Here is a 22,767-nt window from a genome sequence, read left to right on the forward strand (position 1 = left end):
CTTGAAAATGGCAGAGGCGTTGTGACGTTGTCCCTGTCGCCTTCCACTTCTCTTCTCTCCGCTTACATGTCACTCAGGAGAAACTTAACATCTACTAAAATGTGTGTGGGAATTAATGCATGAAAGACACTGTCTGCTCGTCTCCTTATCGCGTATGTGTGTGTGTGTGTGTGTGTCACTTGTGTTTGGCACGTACAAATTGTGTCTCAGCTTGCAAACCATAACCCAGATAGGCAATCAACTTCCTCCTGCCGCCATTCCACAAACCTGCAGAAGAGGACTTGCTCCTCACGCAAAGTCATATGGCAGAATTATGGCCAACAGGATCTTTTGTCTACACATTATTAGAACTATAGATCGGTTAAAGGCCGGATCTCTGTGGCGTCGGTTTGCTTTGGCAATAAGCCCTAATAGTCATCATCCGTCTGTCTGTCCCGGCTGTCTAAGGCGAACCGATGTTCTGGTGATGGTCTCACTTGGCTACTTGTCAGAAACTGCCCTTTCATTGGACAGTTACAGTAACACCCTTATAAAGAACATGTTCTACTCATTTAATATCGCAGAAGTCTCGCGTCAACCACAGATCTTATTTCAGCAAACAAAATGACAAGACGCTCCTCTGGGTTTGATGACTCAGTCCTGCAGGCGCTCTACTGTGTCTGCTGATCTGAGGCGATAAAAGCATCAGCGTCTCACTTTGTGTTATGTTGAATGCACAAAAAGAAAGAGTAAAACAAGCTAAAAGTTTCAGTGGAACGCACGTTAAAGTGACTTTATCTTTGGTACTGTGACGTGTCCTCAAGTGGAACAGAAAGTTTGGGCGGCGTGCAGTCGTAAGATGGATTTATTTCAAGTTCCTCAATTGATGCTAATAGCTGTTTGGCCTTATGATGGAGAGCTACAGAGGAATGAAGAGAAGGACTGTTCATATAGCATCTTTAACCTTGAAACAATTTCTCTCTCACACACACACACACACACACAGAGACACACACACACACACACACACACACACACACACACACACACACACACACACTCAGCTGATATCAGGAAACTTGGTATTCAGGCCACTGAACATCAAGAAAAACAGCCGTCCCAGTTGCAGTGGAACTAAAATTTGAAGTAAAACCTACTCTCAAAAGTACCTTTAAAATTGTACTTAAATACATCTTTCCCTTGATTTCTTTCCCTTGAGTTGACCTCTTATGTAATTACAATGTTGACAGTATAGGACATCTTTATTTCTTTTGCTATAGCAGGAATATAATGACGTCAATAGAGAGATTTAAAATACAATATAATCAAATTCAATGTTAATATTGGTATGGTACACTTCAACAAGACAAAAATCAGCCCTCCAAAAAAGATTGCAAACCCAAATTCTCTGGCATACAGTCAAAGCCTTCGATCACAGTACAGGAAAGATTGCAAGCTACACAGTGATATGTCTATCTGTGTATGATAATACTCGGTATATGCCTGATAAATGCTTGTGATTACCAGCCCGAGCCACCGACAGAACCGTGACATCTGTGTGTCTTCACTTGCATGTGGCTGGCCTCAGTAATTCACTGTGGTTGAGCTTACTTACAACATTAAAACTATTAAAAAGAGCCATCATATAAAATGACATGTAAACCATTCAGGGCAATCGTAAATTCATAAAGCCTTAGGTAAACATTTGCTCATAAAAACACACCAATGTGTGTACTTCCACTTCTGTTTGTGTAAGGAAGAAGATAAATATCAATAAAGCACATGAAGCATGTACAAACCAGCACTTTACATGCGCCACATTACATGTAGATTAGGTAAAATTACCTATTTATGTCATTAATGTGAGACCCTCAAGACTAAACTAAAAGTAACATTACTGCTTTCACTCCCACTTGCCTTTGCTTTTCTAAATGATTTGTCCTGTGACACTGTGCAACACACAGAGTTGTAGTCGGCAATAATTCATGTAGCCCCAAATGTACAATTTATTTCGTTCACTTAAAAAAAATCACATCTTCATATCATAACATTTATAGACAAAGCAACATTCTCTAAATGCATGCACATTGCAATAAAATGAACATAAATCGTTTCTACAAAACACAAGCAAAATGAATATATTAATGTAGATTGGAAATCAATGACCCCCTTTACCTGTTAAAATACATTTTGGGTGATGGGTTGGTATTCATATAGTGCCCAACCACATTAAAATACAGGTGTAAATGCACCTAAAATGCTCCGAGGACAAATTCTGGTCCGCCGAACCACCTTCAAGGACGCATTGTGAGCACACTGACCAACAAGTAATGCGGTTATACCTTAAACTACTCTATCATGCTCGAGTGTTTCGAACCAGCCTGAAAGCAACAATTAGTCAGTTAGCGTGCTAAGCTACTACCTTGATAGCCTTAAGAAGGCTTCTCAAAATGGAAATTCAAGACACTCGTGGATAGTTAAGACGAGACCCAGGGCCAAATTTGGTACGACGAAGTATACAAGCGAAACGAGAGGGTGACGTGGCGTTGTTTGTTTGTTGATCTCAACGTGGACCCTGGAGACACATATGAATATGAGGTGTCGATGTTAGCAGATTTATCTAGACACAAACGAGACATTTTATTGGCCAATGTTTTCACTGGTGGACACTCCATCCCTGGAGCCTTTTGTATTACATTTAATGTCATAATTAGGCTCCAATTATCAGAACAATACGGACATTCTGGCTTCCTCATACCGCTCAAAGGTTTACTGCAGATTTAATGTTCAATAAAAGACTCTTATTTGGTGGACCTAATAAAATGACTGGGTTGGACTGGCGAATTAGCTTTAAAGCTTGTGGACGGTGGCGTCTGTTGAGAGGTTCTTCAGCAGTCTGTTAGCTGTTGGGTATTCTGCTCCTGTGTGTTTCCGAACTTTGGCTATTCAGAAGAAACATCCTCCGCACAGCGCCCATGTTGACGTTCATCTTGAAGGTGTCGGTGGTGAAATAGTAGACAACGGGATCTAGCACTGTGTTGAAACATGCCAACATCAAACTGTAGCGGTACGCAGCCCGCATTGGGTATGGTATATCTTCTCCATACAGAGAGAGGAGAACCAGGATGGCGTGGTAAGGCAGGAAGCTGAGTATGAAAATGAGGAGGCTGGTGGTGATCATCCTCTGGATCTTTCTGCCGTCCACCAGGTCGGTCTGGGCCACGGAGCTTCGTCGGACAGCACGGGCCAGACCCCAGGAGCAGATGAGCATGATGACGAGCGGGATTCCAAACCCCACGAACAGAGTGGTTAAAACCACCGCAGGCTTTGTGGCGTAGACCGGGAGGCCATCGAAACAATCTATGTGGGTGACTTGTTGGTGCTTGGAAAGATAGATGGGCACGCTGGCGCCAAAGGTGAGCATCCATATTCCGAGGCAAACCAACGGCGCTTTCTTCCTCCCTCTCTGGACACGGCTAGACATCGGGAAGTTGACGGCCATGCAGCGGTCGAAGCAAATGGAAGTGAGGAGAAAGATGCTCCCGTACATGTTGGCCTTCAGAACCAACCCAAGGGCTTCACACAGCCACTGAGGAAGGTTGTCGAATCCCAGATGGTAGTAGATCCTCACAGGCAATGTGAGGATGAGCAGTACATCTGCTATGACCAGGTTAGTCATGTAGACAATGGTTTGTGATCTGTAATTGGCATGGTGGAGGAAAAAGACCAGTGCTAGGAGATTCAAAATGAAACCCACCACAGAAATGAAGGAGTACATGCACACAAAGAAGATGTTGATGTGTCCTGTACTGTCGTTGTGGTTTTGGATGGAGCTGTTGTTCCACATCATGACCTGAGATACCGAAGAGAGAGGGACTGGTTAGCAAAGGTTTAAGCGGTTGAGTAGGTGACCCTATGCTAAGCCCCGCCTACACATATACTGCAGAGCCCGCACTGTCACTAACTGCACTCCCTGAAGAAAGATGATCTAATTTTTGCAAAATCATCATTGGTTTTCATGGACAAGTAAACAGAAGGGTATACAATACATGTTGAAGAATATATCCTTGATGTCAAACTGATTCAGTGCCTGAAACAGGTTAAAAAGATAAAAGGTAAAAGTGAACCATCACGTCATCTGGCAATAAAACCAATTTTATGAATGAACAACACTATTCCTTTAAAGCAGGGTAAGTCTTTATTCACATCTACAATCATTAAAAAGCATGACCAGTGGGTGTGTATCCTTTCAGTGGGTGTGTATCCTTTCAGTTTACCTCCAGTAGTAATAATGATGTGTTGACGTACTGTGCTAATGTTAGCTTTTACTTAGAATGTAACATTTTTAGAAGCGTATCCATCTCCCTCCAACCTCTCTGGATAACGAGTGGTACACGTTGCAGTTTTCAATGACAAACTTAAATTTTTTCTTCTTTTTTAATCAAAATATATTGTATATATTGGTAATACATATCTCTGAGTGCAGGTGAAGAGGACAGTGTGGTGAAGGCTATATCGTTCAATATTGTCATCAATTGTAATTTTACATATATTGTACGCTGACTATGACTGATATATTTCTGACATGCATTGCTCAAAGTGCTTGTATGTGATCGCGCGGGGGCTTTCCCCTGACGCTTAATCGAGGTCAACTACCTCAACGTTCATTCAAAATTGTAATAATCTACAAAATCTACCAATATTGAGTTTGAGAGATGATAATCATCTGGCAGAATCACTCCTATTATTAAAAGAGGTTATAATAATTTAAAATATGTGTATTTTGTTCAATGTAGGATAGTGTAATATTCAAGAGGAACAGTATCTATTTTCTCACCGAGCTGCAGTTCCTGGTGTAAAGCAGAACTCAATTGTGTTACATGCGTTGATGCAATCTGCAACTTACAATCAAATGATCTTCAGTGCTTCCTCTGCAGAAAATTGAACACTATTTCATCAAACGTCTAGTTGTTAAAATAAGCAGATCTCATCCCTCTGCTCTCACCATTTCCCATTGCTATGATTCCATTACAGGGCACATGCACCCACATTTACAGTCATTTTCCATCTTAAGCTATGAACTTGAAGGACACACGCGGTAGAGTAGAACCTTTTGCGGCACATGTAGAAAGTAGCCGAGGGGGTTTACCTGTCAGGTGAGCAGAAGAAGTGAGGATCCAGAGGGGGAAGAAGAAAGTGTGTGTGCGTCGAGTGTATATAACAAGGTGTCACCCCAGCATGCTGTCACTCTGTGTGAAGCACAGGAAGTTGACCAATCTTCAGAGCTTTCTCTCTCTCTCTCTCTCTCTCTCTCTCTCTCTCTATCTCTTTGTTAGTCTGCCTCTTTTCAACCTGCTGATAAGAAAAGTAACTTTTGTTTGTTTGTTGTTACATTCTAGGTTCAGATATTTCAACACTGTTTGTCTGATCGAATCAATTTCAATTTTTCTCTCCTCTTTAAATCCAATTTAGTTTCAAAACCTGATCCAGTTCAAGCAGGTCTACGACCATCTCATGTGTTTTGGCTCACACATAGCATACACACATAGGACTTTTTATATTTATGATTATTATTCATATATATATAAATATATATAAATATATATATATATATATATATATATATATATATATATATATATATATATATATATATATATATATATATATATATATTCATTGCACACGTGATTCACGGCCAGAAGCTCTATATTGATCTCCATTGGGGTTCTTGTTCATTGCCTTATTTATTTAATTCGTATTTGTCTTGGTGTGTTCCTGACTCTTTTCTCTTGCCTGCACTTCTTACATGGTCCTTCTGTCTACTGTTGCTACAACACCCGACTCCCTTCGGGCCATGATAAAGGTTTCTTTTATCTCAACTTCTGAAAAAAAAAAATTACATAAACTACCTGTTTGAAATCATAAGGGACATTTAGACATCTATGATTTAGTGATTTGTCGTCGCAGAGGCCGGTCACGGTCATCAGAAAAGTGATTTGATCAAAAGAGACAGAAGTAGCCTTGTTATCATATTCATAGTTTATAAACACTTCAGGTCTGATTTGACACATTTGTACACTGACATTACTAAGAGCCAAAAGGAAGCCTGCATACAGTTATAGGCCATGACAATTACTGCCTTTCAATTATAGCCTTACAGAGAGTGCCCTCTAGTTGCTAATGCATGAACAACAATAACTACTTTAACGACTGGAAATGTAAAGGTTACTGTAATATAACACAGATCGACATCGTATCTATAAAAGAAGGAATAATTTCCAATATAACTAACGGACAGTAGTGCAGAGATGACTGAAAGTATTCAACCATATTGTCTGCAGTGAAGGAAACCTGGACCTCGTGGCGCAACGGTAGCGCGTCTGACTCCAGATCAGAAGGTTGCGTGTTCAAATCACGTCGGGGTCAGTTTTTTTTTTTTGTGAAATGTGATTGAACATTTTGCTGCCAACACTCAGTGTTTCAGGGGTAAATAAAGTTAACTCATCAATGCCAGCAATAATGAGTTATCATAATTCTAAATTGAACTTTACTTGCAGTTGGTGAAGAAAATGGTAAGCTTACAAGTCCAACATTTAAAGTTTTAGTCATACAAAAGTATGTATACATAGTCAAAATGTACTTATTTGAGTATCAAAAATAAATCAAACTTTTTATTTTTGGAAATAGAAACACAGTAGAAGTTAGAAAAAAAAGTATCTCCTTGGTATCTCCTTGTTATGTATTGCTTCTCTGATTTAGATGATATTAATGGATCGTTTCAATTCATTAAATGTTTTTATTAGAATGACAAAATCCAAACAATGTGAGTCTATTTTATTGTTTTATTATCTAAATGTTGTAGCTGGTGGGGGCAGAGCTTATTTTACCTTCGCCTTTTACAGTTGGGTCGTTAAATCTCTAACTGTGCTACATTATTCTTTTTAAAGTGACCAATTCTTTGGGCTGCAAATCTGCAAAGTAACCAACGTAGCTGTCAATGCAAGTTCCACAAATGTGTGCTGCACACTGGAATTCTGTTAAGGCATCTATTGTAGCTATGACATTTAGAAAACAATCTTTTAATGTGTATTTTTGCCTGGATGGTGGATGAGTGTATTCTGGACATAAACAATTCAAATAGACACAGTTATTACAGGTTCGGCCTCTTCTAAAACCTCCTCTTACCTCCTCTGCTAGCTTATGTTCGCAGCTTTATTACAAAATAGTTACAATTAAAAACATACTTTTTTTTTTTTTTTAACCATCTACTGTCTACGATCAGAACAAGGAAATAGTTGAGGAAGTAATAATTCATGAATCACCCCAGTCATTCCTCTTGAAGAATTTAAAACAACGATGATGATTTGGACAGTGGCTACGCTGCGTTAATGAAGACTCTCAACTCCTAGCTCATCGCCCCGTCCTGCAGCAAAATTGATGACGATGATGACGATCCCTGTCCTTTCTTCTTCAAGAAGTCATGGTGTGTTGTAATGGAGAGCTCACTATTGAGAGAAGGCAAAGAAATAGGGGTTATTTTATGTACATTTACATTATTACATGTTATCATTTTATGTAGTAAAAGTATTTTTACGTGAAACCATCCAGTAACAACCTTCTATTGATGGCAACAGTATATAATCTACTGACCAAATAGCAGCAAACATGTGCATATTATTTTTATTGAACAATTGCAGTGCTAAAAAAGCATTACACAGCAGGGGGCCGAATTATTTGCATTCCCTGTATATTTCTTCTAGCTAATGTGTAGTGTTATAACAAAGTAGTTAACTGTAGCATTGCCACTGCTAGAGTCCGCTAAATTTCTTTCAATTGTCCAACAACAAGATCCATTCCAGCAATTCTAACTTTCTTTTTGTGTGTGCTAAATCTAGCAAGAAAGTTGCCAAGTCAGCAACACTGACAGCTCTTCTTTTTTTGTCAGAGCATTTGATTCATTGATTGCTGGCAGGAAGTAATGAAAAACTCCCTCCCCCAAAAAATATCAAAAATGTATTTTTAGAAGATTTGCAACCCTGCTTTTAATTTAGCCCACAGCATCATGGACGTAACTTTGATCCCAGTTGCTGTATAATTAGTTTGGATTTTTTTGGGATCATTACAGACTTATCGATAGTTTCAAACGCTGGGTTGGTGTTCAAAAGTCCCATACAGTCACATGTTTGGCTGACTATTTTCTCAAACATTCCTTCCAACTCGGAGCGTGGCGAAAGAACAAAATGGCCGCCTTGTGAGTATGGTGAACTGAGCGCAAAAGAAACCTGGATACCCACTGAATAGAGATGAGGCCAGACAGAGGTGTCCTTTGAGAACAAATATATTAGTTTCTCAAAGTCTAGCTTGTCTCTAGCGTTCTCTGGTCTCACCTCTTTGCCGCAGGTGCCACAGATACATCCAAACAGTCCGTTGACCATCTGGATGAGACAGAGGACGAGCTCCACGCCCGCCGCCACCAGCAGAGTGGAAAACAGGCCCACGTTGAATTCAACTACATTCTCTGGACTTATACACCACTTCCACAGGTCCTTGTCGGCTAGGTAGCTCCCGTTACTGCAATGAAGGAGAGTGATGAATTTAATTTAGCAGATTCTAGATGGAGTCCTCGTGAAATGTGTGACGTCCACCCATGGAGGCTGGCTGTACCTGGTAGCGAAGGGCGTCCCCCATCGTGGAATGAGGTTGTCTTTGTTGCTCCATAAGCATGTCGGCCCGTTAGCGAGGCCCAGGCCAGCAACACTCAGACTGTACACGGCCCCCGCCACACCCAGCGCTGCAAAACCAATGGACAGGAACATCTGCGTGGAGGCGCACACAGTGGAGTCAGCTTCAACCGTGACACGGTAAGATTTTTATGTTTTGCCCTGTGTGTTTGACTTTTTACTGTTTCTTTTAGGTTTTGTTTTACTGCGACATTAGCTTCCTATTAGTAATGTCTTTGTGAATGTGTTTTTCATTTATTAAAGAGACAGTGTTTAGGGATTTGGTGCCATCTAGCAGTGCGGTTGCAGATTGCAACCGACTGACAACCCCTTATAAGGGGCGGTCGTAAACAACACAAACACTGGGGGCTCTCTACAGGTTGTTTGGTTTGTCCGCTCTGAGCTGCTGTAGAAGCATGGTGGTGCAAGATAGTGGAGTACGTGAAGAGGACTCGTTCCTCATGTAGGTGAAAACACATATTTCATAATTCATGGTTACACTTCATACACTAATAAAAACATAGTTATGAATATTATATTCCATTTCTGCGAATAGTGCAACTGCGCTGTTCCTTTAAGTGTCTTTTGTGACCTTGCATTTCAAGTGCAAGGTTAAGGTCCATGTCCAAATCCATAAAGGAGCCACTGATACCAATGTATTTATTAGATTAGCTAGAATCGAGTTATCAGATAACGTTCGAACTTCTTCTTTTGATCACAATAAACGCATAATATTATAGTGCCTGTGACTTTTATGACTCTCGGGGACTCTTATCTACTTTGTGCAACTTTGTGCTGTATTTAATTTCTTTTTTTAAAGAAGATTGTTAGCCTTCACAGAGAAAAGTATTTCCGCTGCAGCTGGATATGAATGTGAGGATGATAATATGGCACCGAGCGTAAGTACTTACCCCACAGCGGTTGGCACAGCAGCCCTTTGTACTGGTCAGGTGAATGTGGATGGCAGGAACGAGGACCTGACAGCAGAAACAGAGGAGGGAAAAAGACGGAGCGAGGAGACATATTTAATGTCCGGGGCGAGAAACCGATACACAATGAGAGAAGCCCGTGACTTGGTCTGGCGTTGAAAGAAGTAGTCCAGTAATCTATAATCACATTTACACAACGTGTGGTCATCAGCGCCAAGTAGGGTCATGCTCCAAAAACAGTTGATCCCACAATGCAACACGCGTCGTCTCAGTTTGCAACACAGGCTTTCTGTTATAATGGACATCACTACGAGGTCATAGGGGGAATTTCTTTCAGGGTTGACAAAGCTTCCGGAGAGATATTGCACAGAAGGTTGGGTCATATACTTCCCATGATGCACCCTGCTCTCTTAAAAATTACATTTCCATACGAAGAAACTGCACAATTCCCTGCAAAGTTAAACATATTTTCTACCTTATTATCTGTCTGTAAAGTATCGCGAACACGTTTCTGATTAGCACGGTCAACAAACACAGGACTTTCACCCAGGAGACATGTATTTATTTTAGGCCAGGATGTTTTACTAAACCTTACCATGTGGAATTGTTGTTTTATTTTAAACGGTAACCACGTTTTTAAAACTGAGAGACCAAGATGGAGAACGCAGTTTAGCTGCATGGAAACGTCATTTTTTTTTCGCCGACAGAGTTGCGAGATTTTCTCTTTTAATCGTCAACCAAGTAGTTTGAGTGTAAAACACTCACATGAATTATATCATGTATTCTGCCGCGGTCATGGACCTTTTTGGAAGCCCCTACATTGATCCCACTTAATTTAATCTCAAGATACTCACCATGACTCCTCCTCCGATGACTCCCGCCATGTATTTGACCTCCGCTGTGATGCGGTTAAGTCCGTCCCTGTCCTGGGACGCGAACTGCGTTTCCCAGCCCGGGAAGAAGAGCATGACGTTGCAGATGATGGACACCGCGGCCATCACGTAGAGCGGGACGGCGATGAATTTAGAACAGGCTCCTGTGCACATGATGTCTGCTGATGGACGTCTTTTAGAAGGTAAAAAAAAAATTGAAATCCCAGCTGCTCCTCCAAATTAAAATATGCTCCCCTGTCAGTGAAACCTTTTTTCTTCTCACACGTCAAGTTCAGCTTCGAGCATCAGATGTCACAGAAGGGAACTGTTTGAATATATATTTGAGGGTTTGGAGGGTGGAGTCTATGAAGGTGGAGCTATAGGCGATAAGACTGAGTGTCAACCACTTTATGACCCAGACTTTATGCTATGGGTGTGTGTGTGTTTCCATAAGAGCCATAAAAGCCATAAAACCAAGCCTGTGGTCTGTACATACACCTTATATGGCAGGGAATAGAAAATAACACAATACACATTATTTCAAGTACTTTTCCCCTTTAAGCACAATCTTTCTTTTGGAGATTGGTATTATATAAAATCCTTTTGGCTCATGCCAATGGTGGAAAGTAAGTAAGTACATTTACTCGAGTACACTACCTACAAATTCAAGGTCATTGTACTTCGCTTGGTTATCTCTATTTTATACTTTTCCTCAATTATATTTCATAGATAAATAGTGTACTTTTTACTTCACTACATTTATCCGGCTGCTTTGATTATTTTGCTACTTTTTGCATTTAAAACTAATGAAAAGCTTATAAAAATATAATGCTTTTTTAAATAAATGAAAACAACATTCAATGGAATTGAATTAATAATAATATTTTGATAATAAAGTATTTTGATAATCTAATAATTCACAGTCTGAGCAGAAATGTTTCAACTACTATTACTTTAAATACTTTAAATACATTTTGTTGATGATATAATGCTTTTACTTAAGTAACATTTTTAATGTGTTTCAATTGACAAGTCAATTAGGCTAATAATAATGATTTTCATTTTTATTTTTTTTAATAATTTTCTAATTTTCACTCTTCCAAATATCCTGTTTATCATATGTTTATTCTACTTTACTCTATTTTATCATCCAACGTCTTTTTATTGTGTAATTGTATTGTCTGTTTGCCCTTGTTTATATGTGTTAAAGCACACAGAGTTACAGTTCTTGTTCGAAAAAGCGCTCCAAATTGAATTTATTATCAATATCATCATTTACAGCGTGGACCAAAATGTTCATTTGTCAGGAAGCGCTCCATTCCGTTGTGTGACCTGTGTATTTTACTGTCACTTTGACTGAACACACAAACACTCAGCTATTGTCCTGCACTCTGTGTGTGCGTGTTTGTGTGTGTGTGTGTGTGTGTGTGTGTGTGTGTGTGTGTGTGTGTGTGTGTGTGTGTGTGTGTGGGAGTTGTTGATAATTATTAACTGTCTGCTGAAGTTAAACATATACATATGTTGTATACTTTACTTCAGTGAACGTACTACAATAAGAAAACATATAAATATACTGTATACAAATGTCATCTCAGTAAAACTGTGTGGCCTCAGTGGAGGCCTATTCACATAAAGTATTTTTAAATTGATGGGGCTAAATTGGAAATTAAGCGCATTCAGTAAATATATAGTAGAGTAATGTCCGCCATGTTTGGACTGTTAGCGCCTGTAGCGCTGTTACCCGCTCCCCACTGGCTACACTGTCACCATGTTGAGAGCTGAATGGAGGCAATCCCTCAATCATAAACTCTGAATTTCAAATTTAGCAACACACATTTTAATTGCGGATTAGGATTAATGGTTTATTGTTTGGTTTGTGAAAATAGTGACAATATTAAGAAATGTTGTCACTATGACCAAGAACCAACAGTCCAAATCTCCTTGTTATTACTTAAACATTACAATTATTAACACTACTAAAGAGAAAATGCTAATTCACATATGTGAATCTGGGACCATTAAATGTTTTTATTTTTGCAATGGACTTAAATATTGTTCTTTCAATCAATTATTAGATTATTTCAGCGATGTTGTGTGTGCAAAAATCCGATTTCTTTGTCAGATAAATGTAGTGGAGCAGTCTGAATGTTCTTAGTTAGGTGATGCAAAACGACGAGAAGGGACGTCAAAAACATTTTGACAGAAACAAGAAGAGCGAGGACCAACTGGAGCTGTCACAGAAACAGTTGTGTAGACCATGCTAGCTACGATGCTCGCTACAGCTAACAGAAAAAAACTAGAAAAACAATCCCAAACAATTTATTTTATTTATGTGAGTAACATGAAGACCAAATATGTTTTATCTGATGTCATTAAAAATGTTTTTTTTAAACCTCATTTCTTCTTTTAATGGAAATTCATCAACCATTATTCATTCAGAGGAAGCCAATTATGCAAATTAGAGATGCAAGAAAAGTCCCTTGTATTACATTTGTGTCTCTTCTGTGTCAGACAATCTGACTCTATGTTATCTAACTGCAGCCCATCAATATCCGTAACCTGAACAAGAAGTATCTTTTATCAGAACCCAGCTCTTCCAGTTTGTAAAAGTACATGTCTGTGTGAGTGTGTGTGTGTGTGTGTGTGTGTGTTTATGATTTGATTACCTTATCAGTGTATTATGGTAGTGTATTCAAATATGTAGGTGGAGGGAGTGTGCACATGGACTTCAACCAACAGCTGGCAGGGATACACACCCTCACACACATACATACTCAGGATAAAAGCCATGAAGTTTGAACAAGGACTCCGTTCCCATCCTGACAAGGCCTCATCCTCAGCAGTGACTCATGGGTTTCCATTCCTATCTGGTCTTATCTCTGGAGAAGTGAAGTAAAACCTGACCTCCAGATCCAGGAGGTATGAGTAATAATGAAGAGCATGGTGCACACCCAGTGACAGGTCCAGACTCATTGGGATCCTGAGCACTATATATAAATGTATTCTTTATTTATCCCCGCCATGTGTCTGGCGGGGATCATGTGCTGTGTGTGATCTGTCAGTCTGTCCGCGGCAAAAGTCGTATACAACCTAATATTTGTTGTGCTCATTTATGACTCTATGCTCAAGGACATCTTGCGGTTGCTCTGATACACCATCATTGTTTATTGACTGCTGACTCGTCACTTTGCTGATCAACAACCACTTTAGTTGCAAAAAGCCGGGCCGAAAACTAACCTTACTGAGTCTGTGGCGCGCCACACTTTAGCCCTAGTTAAGAACCTGAGATCCAGAACGGTTTGCTCCCGTAGCATCTGTAGATTCAAACCCAACGTCTTATGATCAGTTAAATTAAGCATGAGACGAATGAATCTCCATTTTTGTTCTTCATCGGCATCTTCACCGTAATGGCGTGTTCACACTCTGAAAGAGTTGCCAAATATTCGCCCGAGTAGATTACATGTAAAGTCAATGCACAGCCGCGAATGGTTGCGATAAGGCAAATTTTTCGCCCGGCGGCACGAATAAGGCGAAGAAGCGTTGCGAAAATTCGCCCGGCGCTGAGTTGCGAAAGCCAATCAGCGTTGAGAAGCTCCTGAAGGAGCGCTGGAAGCGGCTTCATTCAGATACTCATCCTGGAGGAGTCGGAGGTGTGTGCGGCTACGGATAATATGATGAACCCAAACAGGGGGGCGTTTGATGATCCAACATTTCTTGTATTTCCACAACAAGTATAACTCAAAAATAGTTGTTAATGTCCCATGGTCGATAGCGAAAATGACAACTGTTTTACAGGAACGTGACCAGGTCAGTTTAGGTTAGCTAGTAAGGCTGCGTGCTGGTAACTTGGGGTAACGTAGCCGCACCCCCTTTCTGCCGCAAATGGTCGCGAAAAAGCGAAATTAACCACATAAAGTCGAGCGGGTAAAATCAGGCGAAGAAGCGTTGCGAATACTCGCAAGTGTTTTGGTGTGAATGCAGATTATTACTACGTTCACACAAAAAGCGCTGGGAATTTTTTTCTCGCCAGTAATTATGTGGCGAAAAATTCTGCCATTGATGAATCAAACTGCTGCTGGTCCGCCCAAAGTAGCGCTGGAGGAAGCAGTCATTCAGTCGCTGCTCCTGTGCGACTACAAATAATATTACGAACCCAGACACAAGGACGTTTGATGTTCCGACATTTGTGGAATTTCTACAACAAGTATAACGCGGAAATAGTGGTTATTTCCACAGTGGACGGTGGAAATGGTAGTTGTAGTTGCTTCGCCTTTGTTGTGAACGTAGCAAAATGTTGCCTAAAGCGACAAATGAGTGGATAATGGATTGTTTATAATAAATAGACGTTATCGCCCGTTGATTTGTGGCTATCGCCACCAAAAAAGTGTTACGATTAACTTTCACAAACTGAAAACACTGTGAAAGGGTTGAAGTTGGAAGACTAAAGCACCGGCAAATACCAATCACAAGGTAGCCCCGCCCTGAAGCTTCTTTGATTGGGATGGAAGATGGAAACCCACCTGTTGGCGGAGATCTGCACTGTGAGTACATGTTTTTGTCATGACCTCTAACCACTCGATGCTATGACCGAGGAGGTCAAATGCAGAGGAGGTCAAAGGTCATGGGAGCAGGCAGATCAAGGAAGACGTTCTCATTTAGCGGGAAAACATCTTTTAGAGCAATTACCCCCATTTAAGCCCATCTCGACGTCAACTCCACAGACAAACATGGAATCAGTTGAAAGCTGCAGAATTAGTAAGCAATCCTGAAAGCAGGAGTAATTTTTATCATATTTCCAAGATAGTGAACAACCTTTTATTTCCACAAAATAAAAGAATAAATTAGAGTTAATAATCAACTGACCCTGGAGTTTAGACTCTAACGTTAACAACCTCGCTGTTGGTTATTAACTTTCCGAAGGTCTAATGGCAATTAGTATGAAACTAATCATGCATGAAGATGAATATTCTGATTTTACTCCATAAAACTTGATCATTGGAATGTGATCATTGTCTTCATCGGGTCCCACTAAACACAGAGATATTAGATGTTGGTCAAATGCAGATTTCAAGGGAACGTCAGCTTTAAAATCTCGTATGGTGCATTTGTTTGAAGTAAAACACACTTGACGCTCTCTGTGAAAGTTCCCCTTCCAGAAGTGCATCAGACGCCGTGTTTAACCAAATGATAACAATAGATGATAGGACGGCGTGACGGTGAAGCTTTATGGCGCTCCGCTGGAGAACCACGCGGCGTCTCTGAGGCCGCTGGCACTTTATGACGATGTAAATCCATCCCTCTGTAAAACCTGTCCGTGCCTGGTACCTACCACTCTGACAGGACCTTGACACACACACATGCACACACACTTGGCACAGCAACACTGCCGCAGTCCCTCAGGTGACGATGTGCGTGCGAGGGGAGATCCCTCTCTTTAAGAACACAAAGCCGCACAACAATTTCAGTGCAAAGGTCTTGTTAATGGGAGTCATATTTTTAGGGTCAATAAACTATGGAGACAGAAATAGATCTTAAATAAAGGTACATCTTACCATCGTACCGAGTCCAGCTGTTTCAAAAGCAGAAGTTGACTCTCCAGTTTTTTGGGGTCGTAGATGGGGAGCAAATAAAGAGAATAGGGTAAAGATTTGAACTAATTGATATCAGTGTGTCACTTCCCCAGTTAATTACTTATAATAAGACAATAGTTTTTTTGTTCATCAATTTTTCTAAAATATCATGTTTGAATGTGGCATTATCGAATGCACACTTTTGGTGAATTAAGGAGAAATGCGTATTTTGGATATTTTGGTCTCTCAATCTCTCAATGAAGCGCGACATTAATAAACATAAACATAAGCTTCAGCTCGCAGTGTCTCCCCCTCAAGATGGAAAATGTAGTGTGAGAGATAGCACTCTGGTTCTGTGACTCAACAGTACAAAGGTAGTGAACTGTGAGTGTGTGTGCGTGTGTGTGATAAAGTCTTTCAACATTCTGAAGGCAGAGTGTGTGTGAGGCTCCTTCCACTAACCGCCAAACCCTAACATGTGGCTTTTGTCCTCAGTGGGAAAAGTTGCCAACGTTACTGGTATTTATGGTCACATGACACATGACCCATGACACACGGCTAAAGTCAGTGGTTCTCAAACTTTTTCTGTCACGCCCCACTTTGGAGGAAGAAAAATGTTCGGGCCCAACCGCCCCAACAAAATTGTAACAAAATGGTCCAAATTTTTGTGACTCTTCTATCCGTGCTTTTTCAAATAATAGAATAAAGAAGAATTAAATCCCTTTAAAGTAAACCAGGGCCCTATTCCACGTACGTGGTTTACTGATATAGCTGGATAACTTCCAGGATAAGATGACGTAGATCTGGATTTTCGGTTCCACGGAGCCAGTTTAGATCAGTCACCACAGCCACACATCGAAATCGCCTAACCTGGTCGGGAGCAGGTTTAGTGAAAGTTCACTGGATAAGTTGTTCACTCCCACCGGACAAAACGCAGCTGCCTTCCTCATTGATGAAGGAGCGATATTAGTTTCATAGGGAGAGAGTTCTTCCAGATCGCCAAGATCCGTTCTCGCATCATGATGACGTCATATGAGCGCTATCCATTCTGCCGACAAGGACTCATTTATTTACGAGACTTTCTGGAGCTGGACATTGAACACCGGCGCAGCCGAGCGCTGTCCGTCTCACACACTGTACACAATACATACTGTACACAATGCATACTGTACACAATGCATACTGTACACAATACATACTGGACACAATGCATACTGTACACAATGCATACTGTACACAATGCATACTGTATACTGTACACAATGCATACTGTACACAATGCATACTGTACACAATGCATACTGTACACAATACATACTGTACATGCAGACTGGATCACAGAAGGACTGTGTAAAAAAAAAAAAGAGCGCAAGGCACAGCTCGCTTTTTTGCGAGTGGTACATGTTTGTGTCCGCGATGCAGAGAACATGGTGAAAGCCGCTGCATGCTGCTCATAACGTTTATTTAGGCTTGAGAAACTTATGGATGTGTTGAGAGCACTCATACTTCTATGACAGTCATTAGTACACGATGCATATCATTACTGTAGAACACGATGAAGGTGGACTCAAGATAACAATCCTCATCCCTGCTTCAACTTATTGAATTTCTGATTATGAATAATACATACTGACCACATACATACTGATCCGCCCATACAAATATTCAAACTCCGAGTTATATTGTAATCTAAACACACATAGGTTACATGAATATACACATATTTCATGATACATACGTGCATACAGTACATATATCCTCATAAGTATGTATTAATTCGTATACTACTGCCAGCAGGCACATTTAAATAAATATAATCTGAATGACTTGGGTGATGAGGCACTTAAAATTAGCAAAAACATTTTATTTTGTTTGACACATTTACTTGTCTGTTATTTTAGCACTGACTAGTGTTACGCGGCATTACGCTGCATTCACAACAGGAAGTGTTGCGAATATTCGCTACGCTTGAATGTGAAAGCACCATCAGATTTTGTCATGATTATGGACTTATTCATCACATGTCGTCATGATCAACTTCTGCTCATCAGCAGAGAAAAGAGAGAGTCTTTCTCTGAGTGTATTTCTCATTTTAGAAAGACAACATCATGAATTTGGCGTTCGACTTTTCTCCCTGCTGAAGAGGAGCGGGCACGCAGAGTTATCCTGTGAATTGACGTCTGGTTAGAATAAACGAGACCGTTTGTGGGCGGATCCACTTTGTGGAACCGACATATCCTGTAGTCAATCATCTCGTTAGGTTAAGCTGGATAATAGGACTTTTGATCGGATTTCTTGAACCACGTACGTGGAATAGGGCCCAGATGGCTCCATCAGACAACTTATATCATCTCAATCCCTTTGTTAGGACAATGCAAATAAACTTCTATCTGTGCAAAAAATGGACCTTCTCTGCCTGCAAATTCAATTCAGTTTCGGATCAGGAAAAACTCCCCAAATAAAGATAGTAAAACCCCTTTAAACAACAAACTCAATATATTTTCAAGGTCATAACAAGAATGTTCAACCTGTGCAAAACAGAGTGCAGATGTGTGTGACCTCACGGAGATGTCATGGTGGTAGGCTTTTGGCGAACCACCAAAAGTCGGTATGTTGCGCAAGCCCAACCTGTTAACATGACGTAAACATTTCCATGAAAATACAGGCATATATTCATTAATGACGTTTTAAGTGTGTGTACTTTTGTACCATGTAAAGTTATGATGTTCATGGGGAGAGTGTTCGTCTTGAAACCACGAGGTCGCCGGTTCGATACATGCTCTCCCCCCATAGTTTGCATGTTGAAGTGTCCTTGAGCAAGACGCATTTAAATGCAGAGAATAATTTCCCTACTGTGGGATTAATAAAGGATTATTTAAAAATAATAATAATAATAATCTGCATCTCCATGCCCCAGTAGAGAGTCGCACCCCACTGGGTTAAGTGAATATATACCAACTCAAACACAGACGTAGACAATTATTATAAATTATTAACAAACAATTAATTAATCTATCTGTGTTGATGCTGAATGAATTGACATGTTTTCATCTTCAGTATTCTGTTGTTCATAAACCTTTTTATGGTTCCTCTATAGTTTGTTCGTCATCTTGTTATCAGTCTCTGGCACAATCATTTCATTCAGGATTAATGAAACTAAATCTTATCTGTTGGAAAAATTATGTCTGGCCTTAAGCTTTGGACTCATTTTACTAAATCGTCTACTATATATAAAAAAACATGGAAACAAATAAGGAGAGGATGGATATCCTCTAAGAAGCTGACAGAGAAGAACAATGGGCCGTCTCCTCTTTGTTGTGGAGATTCTCTTCAAACACAGTGTTGCTGTCTGAAGTTAATAATTATGTTATCCGTTAGCGTTATCTTTCCGTCAGAGCCGCTGGCTGCTCACGGCCCGTTCTCTCGTATCTGACCACCAGTGATCTATCGGGTCCATTCATCAACAACTGAAGTTTATTACGAGCTCACTATGTATAAACAAACATCACAGCAAATATCCGTCTGTCTTGTGTTGAGCTACAATCTCTTGGGTCTGTTTCTGAGAAGGAAATAAACTCTTAAACTCTCAGACTTCTTAAATAACTGGAAAAAGGTGTGTATGTAATTCACACAGTGTTCAAATGCTCATTTTTTTAGTGATCAAATCAAAAATATAGATATCTCTGTACAATATATATAGAAGTTTTTCTTTTAAGGGTTCATCAGTCCCTGAGGACTCTGAACGGGAGTCCATGTCCCGGTATGATGACATCAGCGGTGCGGAGCGCCTCCTGGCGGCTCACCTCCTGCACTGCAGTGTCCATGCTCAGCTCCCGCCAGCTGTCCTCGTCGGAGCAGCACTCAAACAAGTCCCCGGCAACGAGCACTGTGCCCCCTGTGGTTCCCATCACCTGGACGCTGACGTCTTGTCCCGTGTGGCCCGGACTGGGAACGACTGACACCTGTAGGAGAGAGGAGACGCTGTCAGAGCCTCAGAGGAACCCAGCAGGACATCCCACTGCCAGATGTAAACAGAGGAACCCTGTCACAGGAATACACCCATATTTATTCCAGCTCCAGTTTTTTTTGTTTGTTTTTTTGTAGGTTCACATCTATTTATGTGTATGTACACAGGGAAGGAAGATAAAAATGCCTTTTATACCTGGCCAATAAAGCGGATTTAGGAGTTCTTGCCTTTGTCAGCAATTTTTAGATTTAGTCTCAGCTCAGCTTCAGTCCTGAGGGAGGGAGAGGGAGAGAGAATCCTAAATTCAGTCTTATCCTTTTTATTTTTATAATCTTTTCTTTTAATAATTTTTTAATAACTTAGTCAAGCTTTCCTCAAAACCAGCTGCCAACAACCAGAGCAAAGTATTTTTGGTTGAAAAAACTATGTAATACACAGCTCCGTGCCATCACTGTCTGATTAATATAGAAAATATAAAATTCAGTTTAGGAACTTAAAGTTATATATAGAATATGTATAATATAACTATTTTGAAAAGATGTTTGAATTTATGCTAATTTCAAATATACAGTATTTTTTTATTTTAAATCTTAAGTAGCCCCAGGGGTGCCTTCACTGGCCTACACGAGTAGTAGTAGCAGTAGTAGTTTTACTAGTCTTTTACTAGACTACATTCACCCTTAAACCCCCAGAGACTTACATGCTCGTCAATACAGTGCGCGTGCCCGTCTGCCAGCTTGTTGGGACGGTACGCGTCCCCTTCACTGACGTCATAACCCACAATCATCGCCGCTGTTGGGAAAAGACTCAGATTTCCGATGTGGTCCGAGTGTCCGTGAGTCCCCACGACCACGTCAATGTCCCCCGGCGCCAGACCCCTCTTCTTCAGCGTCTGGAGGAGGAAGTCCCGGTCCCACGGTCCGCCGGTGTCCACCAGGATGGTCTTGGGTCCCGTTATGAGGGTGATAGTCCCATCGGCCCTGAACGTCCCGTCGGTCTGGGGGAGGCAGTATCCGACTTTAAGGACGGACACGGAGTACGGCTGACCCGGGAAGTCCGCCTGGGACTCTGAGAGGGGGACGACTTTGAACCCCCCACAGACCACTTCACCATCGGTCGCCATACACAGCAACAGGGTAGCAGAGACGGGCACGTGCCTCCTCTTCTTCAGCTTCTTCTGCTACTTTGATTTTAATCGCAGGTTGCAGCCGTTGCGTACAATGTGCATACCGCCACCTACTGTACCGGAGTATGCACTGTGAGATAATAGGCTCGTTGGAGCTGCTTCTCGCCTGGAGTCCAGACGAGAGGAGAGACAGGAGGTGTCCTTGAAAAACTGCGATCAAGTCGGACAGTTTTCAGCTGCCTTCAAAGTATTAACAGGAAGTTACAGAAAAAAAATACTTCCTGCTAGTTCCGATCTATAGTCTACTTGAATGTTGCAGATCACGTTTGGATTCATTCAAATGTGATCATAAATATGTAATTATGGAGAAATGTGTCGTTGCATCCTTTGTTGTTTTTATGTCTGCCTGTTTAATACATTATTACTGGTTTTGATACATGTTTGTTATGTACCGTGTTGTATATGTATTGTATTGTTCTGTTTTGTGTTGTGTTGTTGCTTTGTCCCCCCACCTCCTCTTGTCATTCTCATACTTCACAGACGTGCACAACTGGTTCCAGTCATTATCATCACACCTGTTCCCAATCACCAATCAACTATTCCCCTTTAAAGTCATGTGTTTGTTCAGTGTGTTTGTGTCGGTCACTTTGGGTTAGTTGTCGTTGGCTTAAGGTGTGTCAGACCGCTGGTCGAGCGCTGACTGTGCGAGTTAAATACTGCTTTGTTTATTGTTTGTGTTTTGTTAACCTCTACTACTTTAGTTTGTTAGCAGCCTACTTTTGTTTTTTCTTCGTTGCCTTTGTTAATTCGTTTTTGTTGTGTGCGCAGGGTCAATGAGGACAGGTAAGATACCCCGGGGTTTACATGTTACATACAAGTAGGTTTACTTGTTGTTAATACCCCAGGTAAGAGTGAGCACTATCCACTGTACTCGCACAGCACCTGTAAAGGGGGGCGTGGGTTTTTGTTATGCTCTCTTCTTTGGTGCCACTGAAAGTCCTTGTTCCCTGTGTTGCTTTTTTGTGTGTAAATAAATACTTTCTTATCACTTTTGTGTCTTGAGGTTTGGTGTGACTGCACCCCCATTTGCCAACACCTGCTGCCTTTATGTTTCGTCCCACTCTGAGCCACCAGGGGGCGTAACAGTGTCATATAAATGCAATTTTTGTACCTAATGTCCAGATATTCATTGTATATAATTAGGTAAATAAAGTAATTATTTGATGATAGTATTGAATAAAACAAACAATTCTGAATCACACACACATATCGATATAGATTGAAGGATATATATGTCTATATATATCTCTCTCCTTCAAACAGCCCAGCTTCTGATGACAAGGTCTTTCATGGATCTCTATCTTTAGAGTTTACAGAGCATATATTATTGTAAAGTAATCACTTCTCATACTTGAATCATCCTTAATATTCCACTAAAAATTTGGCAAATGGAGATTAAAGTAAGATCAATACTGTAGTGCCCCCGTTGCCTATTCAACTCTTTAAGGCACCACTTGGCTGTTTGCTGTTCTGGGTCGGGGCTGCAAGAACGAATCGATAAAAAACGATTATAAAAAAAGTTGGCAACAAATTTCATTATC

At 40.7% G+C, this 22,767-nt stretch overlaps 3 protein-coding genes and 1 non-coding gene across 4 annotated transcripts; 1 reads left to right on the forward strand and 3 right to left on the reverse strand.

The window, feature by feature from the left end:
- Positions 1–2,878: 2,878 nt before the first annotated feature.
- On the reverse strand, positions 2,879–5,193 carry si:dkey-3k24.8 (lysophosphatidic acid receptor 6). Its single transcript, XM_068588420.1, has 2 exons — positions 5,129–5,193; positions 2,879–3,832 (listed from the first exon to the last, which is right to left on the reverse strand). Exon 2 carries the CDS (start codon positions 3,827–3,829, stop codon positions 2,879–2,881), a length of 951 nt encoding a protein of 316 aa, XP_068444521.1. The 5' UTR covers positions 3,830–3,832; positions 5,129–5,193.
- A 14-nt stretch (positions 5,194–5,207) lies between these two features.
- tm4sf21b (transmembrane 4 L six family member 21b) lies at positions 5,208–10,677 on the reverse strand. The gene is made up of 5 exons (XM_068588341.1): positions 10,486–10,677; positions 9,614–9,679; positions 8,647–8,798; positions 8,370–8,553; positions 5,208–5,228 (listed from the first exon to the last, which is right to left on the reverse strand). The coding sequence occupies exons 1-5, from the start codon at positions 10,675–10,677 to the stop codon at positions 5,208–5,210; spliced, it is 615 nt and encodes a 204-aa protein (XP_068444442.1).
- On the forward strand, positions 6,337–6,408 carry trnaw-cca (transfer RNA tryptophan (anticodon CCA)). The gene has a single exon. It is a non-coding gene; the product is annotated as a tRNA-Trp (tRNA).
- An 8,852-nt stretch (positions 10,678–19,529) lies between the features above and the next one.
- Positions 19,530–21,206, reverse strand: mblac1 (metallo-beta-lactamase domain containing 1). Its single transcript, XM_068587979.1, has 2 exons — positions 20,741–21,206; positions 19,530–20,035 (listed from the first exon to the last, which is right to left on the reverse strand). Exons 1-2 carry the CDS (start codon positions 21,161–21,163, stop codon positions 19,796–19,798), a joined length of 663 nt encoding a protein of 220 aa, XP_068444080.1. The 5' UTR covers positions 21,164–21,206; the 3' UTR covers positions 19,530–19,795.
- Positions 21,207–22,767: the final 1,561 nt, after the last annotated feature.

This window comes from Clinocottus analis, unplaced genomic scaffold, assembly GCF_023055335.1.
Source record: "Clinocottus analis isolate CAN_PGR_092001 unplaced genomic scaffold, fCliAna1.0.p SCAF_21, whole genome shotgun sequence".
NCBI lineage: Eukaryota > Metazoa > Chordata > Actinopteri > Perciformes > Cottidae > Clinocottus > Clinocottus analis.

Bases quoted from the DNA above. Each gene is read 5' to 3' on its own strand.
- tm4sf21b (XM_068588341.1), bottom strand. From the start codon at position 10,677: ATGTGCACAGGAGCCTGTTCTAAATTCATCGCCGTCCCGCTCTACGTG. The intron at 8,799-9,613 runs GTAAGTACTTAC...GCCTCCACGCAG, and splicing joins GCTGTGCCAACCGCTGTGGG to ATGTTCCTGTCCATTGGTTT. The intron at 8,554-8,646 runs GTACAGCCAGCC...CCTTCATTGCAG, and splicing joins GGGACGCCCTTCGCTACCAG to TAACGGGAGCTACCTAGCCG.
- mblac1 (XM_068587979.1), bottom strand. From the start codon at position 21,163: ATGGCGACCGATGGTGAAGTGGTCTGTGGGGGGTTCAAAGTCGTCCCC. The intron at 20,036-20,740 runs GTAAGTCTCTGG...TCTCTCCTACAG, and splicing joins CGCACTGTATTGACGAGCAT to GTGTCAGTCGTTCCCAGTCC.
- si:dkey-3k24.8 (XM_068588420.1), bottom strand. From the start codon at position 3,829: ATGATGTGGAACAACAGCTCCATCCAAAACCACAACGACAGTACAGGA.